The sequence below is a fragment of the Triticum aestivum genome, chromosome 5B, assembly GCF_018294505.1.
Source record: "Triticum aestivum cultivar Chinese Spring chromosome 5B, IWGSC CS RefSeq v2.1, whole genome shotgun sequence".
Lineage (NCBI taxonomy): Eukaryota > Viridiplantae > Streptophyta > Magnoliopsida > Poales > Poaceae > Triticum > Triticum aestivum.
In genome coordinates, this window is record NC_057807.1 from 227,525,789 (window position 1) to 227,529,755 (window position 3,967).

General features: G+C 42.0%; 1 protein-coding gene across 1 annotated transcript in view; it reads right to left on the reverse strand.

The window, feature by feature from the left end:
• Positions 1 to 1,145: 1,145 nt before the first annotated feature.
• Positions 1,146 to 3,967, reverse strand: part of LOC123111118 (transcription factor VIP1) — a 5,659-nt gene continuing 2,837 nt past the window's right edge. The window contains exons 3-4 of the mRNA XM_044531806.1: positions 1,877 to 1,961; positions 1,146 to 1,680 (exon numbers count right to left, since the gene is read on the reverse strand). Coding sequence (XP_044387741.1) covers positions 1,556 to 1,680; positions 1,877 to 1,961 — 210 coding nt within the window. The 3' untranslated portion in view covers positions 1,146 to 1,555. The remainder of the gene's footprint in view (positions 1,681 to 1,876; positions 1,962 to 3,967) is intronic.

Genomic DNA, 3,967 nt, shown 5'->3' on the forward strand with positions numbered 1-3,967 from the left:
CAGGTGACGGTAAGGCCGACTGATTCGCCTTTTTGGAAAGGACTAATGAGAGTGAAATCAGTCTTTTTTAACAGGACAAAATTTGTAGTTGGAACTGGTACTTCCACAAGATTCTGGGAGGATACATGGCTAGGGGAGACGCCCCTTGCACTCCAATATCCTTCTCTCTATAATATTGTTCAGCGAAGAGACGCTTACGTTGCAACAGTATTACAGTTCAATCCTCTTAATATTCAATTCAGGAGGACGTTAGCGAGAAACCATTGGGAAGCTTAGCTCCATCTTGTGAGAAGATTGATGGATGTCCACCTTTCTCAACAGCCCGATCAGTTGCGCTGGAAACTAACTAAGAATGGTGAGTTTTCGGTTAAATCCATGTATTTGGATATTATCAACGCTAGCACTATTCCTCATTCGAAACATATTTGAAAAGTCAAAGTGCCTTTAAAAATCAAAGTGTTTATATGATTTGTCCACAAACAAGTCATTCTAACTAAGGACAATTTGGCGAAACATAACTGGACAGGATCTAAAAGATGTAGTTTCTGTGATAGTGATGAATCCATCAAACACCTCTTTCTTGACTGCCCATTGGCAAAAAAATTATGGAGGTCGGTCCACATAGCTTTTAATATTACTCCTCCGAATACTATTAACACGCTTATTTGGGATGTGGCTAGATGGGATTGATGCAGAAACAGCGAGACATATCTGTGTAGGAGTATGTGCTTTATTAGGCAGTTCGGAACTGCAGAAACGACTTGATTTTTAACAGAACAACAAATATTCATTTCTTGCAGGTTATTTTTCAGGCCACTACACTGATCCGTATGTGGTCGCTATTCATTCGACGGAGGCCAGGAAATATTTGGTTATTGGATCTATTCGATGGAAGACAGTAGTGATGGCCGTCATGTAATAGGATAGGTGTTTAGTTTTCTATCTTATATTTTGCCTACCGGTTGTGGCTATCCTGTTTTTGCATTCATGCTCTTTGTGGGCCCTTTTATTTTTAGACCTGAAGACTTGTGTTGGATCTTTTGATTATCAATAATATGGCCATATGCATCGTTCTGATGCACAGGCCGGGGCAAACCCCCTTTTCGGAAAAAAATAAAGTATCCAACTCCACGACATAACAAGTGTATCTCGTAACAGTTATAACCTGAAAAGCACATTTCTGTAAGTAAGAGTTCCCAGTATCATCAATTGTTCTCCAGAAACAGACGAAGAAGGGAAAGAGGAGATTATGTCATACAAGAGCATGCTTTCTGATTAATGATAGAAATACAACGAACGGCTAGCTACCCTACCAATGATTCATATGCATAGATAGTACATTAGCTATCTGTACAATGCTGAGTTGCAGTTGGTGTATGATTTAATAGGAGGGCCCTAGTTTTCCTCCTCAAATGAAATCCATGGAGTCGTCTAGGGACAGACCACTCAGCGACTGGCCACCATTCGATGGGCTCTGGTGATGGTTTGGATGGTGACGCTGAGCTTGGTGCCCACCTAAGTAAGCCATCTGTTGCTGTTGCTGCTGCCGCTGATGTTACTGAGAGAAATAGGATGGAATCTGCTGGAGTCCGCCGTTGAATTGACTCCCATTCATGTTTGGAGCTTGCCCTGCAGCTATCTTAAGTCGCTGGACTTCTTCTCGCAGAGCGTCGTTTAGAGCTGCATTTGGTACGGAATGGAGCATTTTATTATGTTCATCCCTGAGCTAGAAAAACACAAATACTGAATTTCGCTTTACTAACTGACCAGCCAACATGTCAACAGATTCAGAGACCAGCAGCAGACAAACTTCATAAAATTTAAATAATGGCTACCGAAAGAACTGCAGAAGTTCTAGCGGAAGATCAGAACATACCATCCCGTAGTTTAGCTTGCTCCTCCATGGACTGCAACCGAAGTTTGAGTTCTCTATTCTCAGTAGTTAAACCAGAAGTATCCCTCTGTGTTTCAAGTAATAGCAATAGATTATATATGAGAATAAGCTGTATATGAAAAAAGGTTACATCACCAATATTAAAGATCATATCCACACGAAAAAGCAAGTGGATTAAAACTCTACTAGCAATTACGATCGAGTATTCTCAGCGGCATACAGAAAGGGGGGTTTGTGCTAGCATGGTCCAAAAAAATTGAACATCCATGCAAAACTGCAAACTCTACATACAGGGAAACTTGACTAAATTTAGTAACACTGACTCAGCGAACATGTACTATAATCATCTTTACTTCCGAGGTACTCCCTCCGTCCCAAAATAAGTGTCTCAACTTTGTACTAGCTCTAGTACAAATTTGTACTAAGCTCAAGACACTTATTTTGGGACAGAGGGAGTAATAGTTAACAGAGGTCTTACCAATAATGGTAGATGCTTATGCAAAGCTCCAAAGGCACGTGAATAGTATGTAACCAGAAACATAAGGGTTGTGTTTGGTTTGTACCCAAAGTAACACTGCCAAATGTTTGGTAGTGCTCAAAACCTTGGCCTTTGTTTGATGGTTGCTATTTTTTGGCATGTCCGTGGCCCTTTGTTCAATGGAGAGAATGAGAGCTCTATCATTGAGCTGGACGACTCCTTGGATGATACCCTCATGTGTTTTGTGCGACGAATCCAAGAGTCTAAGGTCAAGAACGCTTTAAAAAGGATGAAAGGAGGCAAGGCGACGAGCCCTGGTTGTATCCCCATTGAGGTGTGGAGAGGCCTCGGAGACATAGCAATAGCGATAGTATGGCTAACTAAAATTTTCAACCTCATTTTTCAGGAGAACAAGATGCCAGAAGAATGGAGGCGGAGTATATTAGTACCAATCTTCAAGAACAAGGGGGGTGTTCAAAGTTGTACTAATTACCGTGGAATGTCATGTGGTGGGCCTTGGAGAAACACAAGTCCCAACAAAGTACATTACCCTCATCAAGGACATGTATGATAATGTTGTGACAAGTGATGACGAGACTGATGACTTTCCAATTAAAATGGACTGTACCAAGGGTCAGCTTTGAGCCGTTATCTTTTTGCTTTGGTGATGGATGAGGTCATAAGGGATATACAAGGAGATATCCCATGGTGCTCTTTGCAGATAATGTGGTGCTAGTAAATGGTAGTCGGACAGGCGCTAATAGAAAGTTAGAGCTTTGGAGACAAAATTTGAAATCGAAAGGTTTTAGGCTTAGTAGAACTAAAACTAAGTACATGAGGTGTCGCTCCGGTACTACTAGGCACAAGGAGAAAGGAGGTTAGCCTTGATGGGCAGGTGGTACTTCAGAAGGACACCTTTCAATATTTGGGATCAATGTTGAAGAAGGATGGTGATATCGGTGAAGATGTGACCCATCAAATCAAAGCCAAATGGATAAAGTGAAGCCAAGCTTCTGGCGTTCGCTGTGACAAGAGAGTGCCACAAAAGCTAAAAGGTACTCCCTCCGTCCCATAATGTAAGACATTTTTGCAAATTATGTTAGCTTACAAAAACGTCTTATATTATGGGGCGGAGGGAGTAGGTTCTATAGGATTGCGATTCTACTAGCAAAGTTGTACGGCGCTGAGTGTTGGCCGACTAAAAGACAACATGTTCAACGGTTAGATGTAGCGGAAATGTGCATGTTGAGATGGATGTGTGGCCACACAAAAAAGGATCCGGTCCGGAATGAGGATATACGTAGAGTTGGGGTAGCACTGATTGAAGAGAAGCTTGTCCAACATCGTCTGAGATGGTTTGGGCATATACAACGCAGGCCTCCAGAAACTCCAGCGCATAGCGGACGGTTAAAGTGTGTTGAAATGTCGAGAGAAGTTGGGGTAGACCAAAGTTGACATGGGAGGAGACGTAAAGAATGATCTGAAGGACCGGAATATCACCAAACAACTAGCCATGCATAGGAGTGTGTGGTGGTTTTGGGATCTTATGGGTTAGCCTACCGACTTGATTGGGACTAAAGGCTTTATTGTTGTCG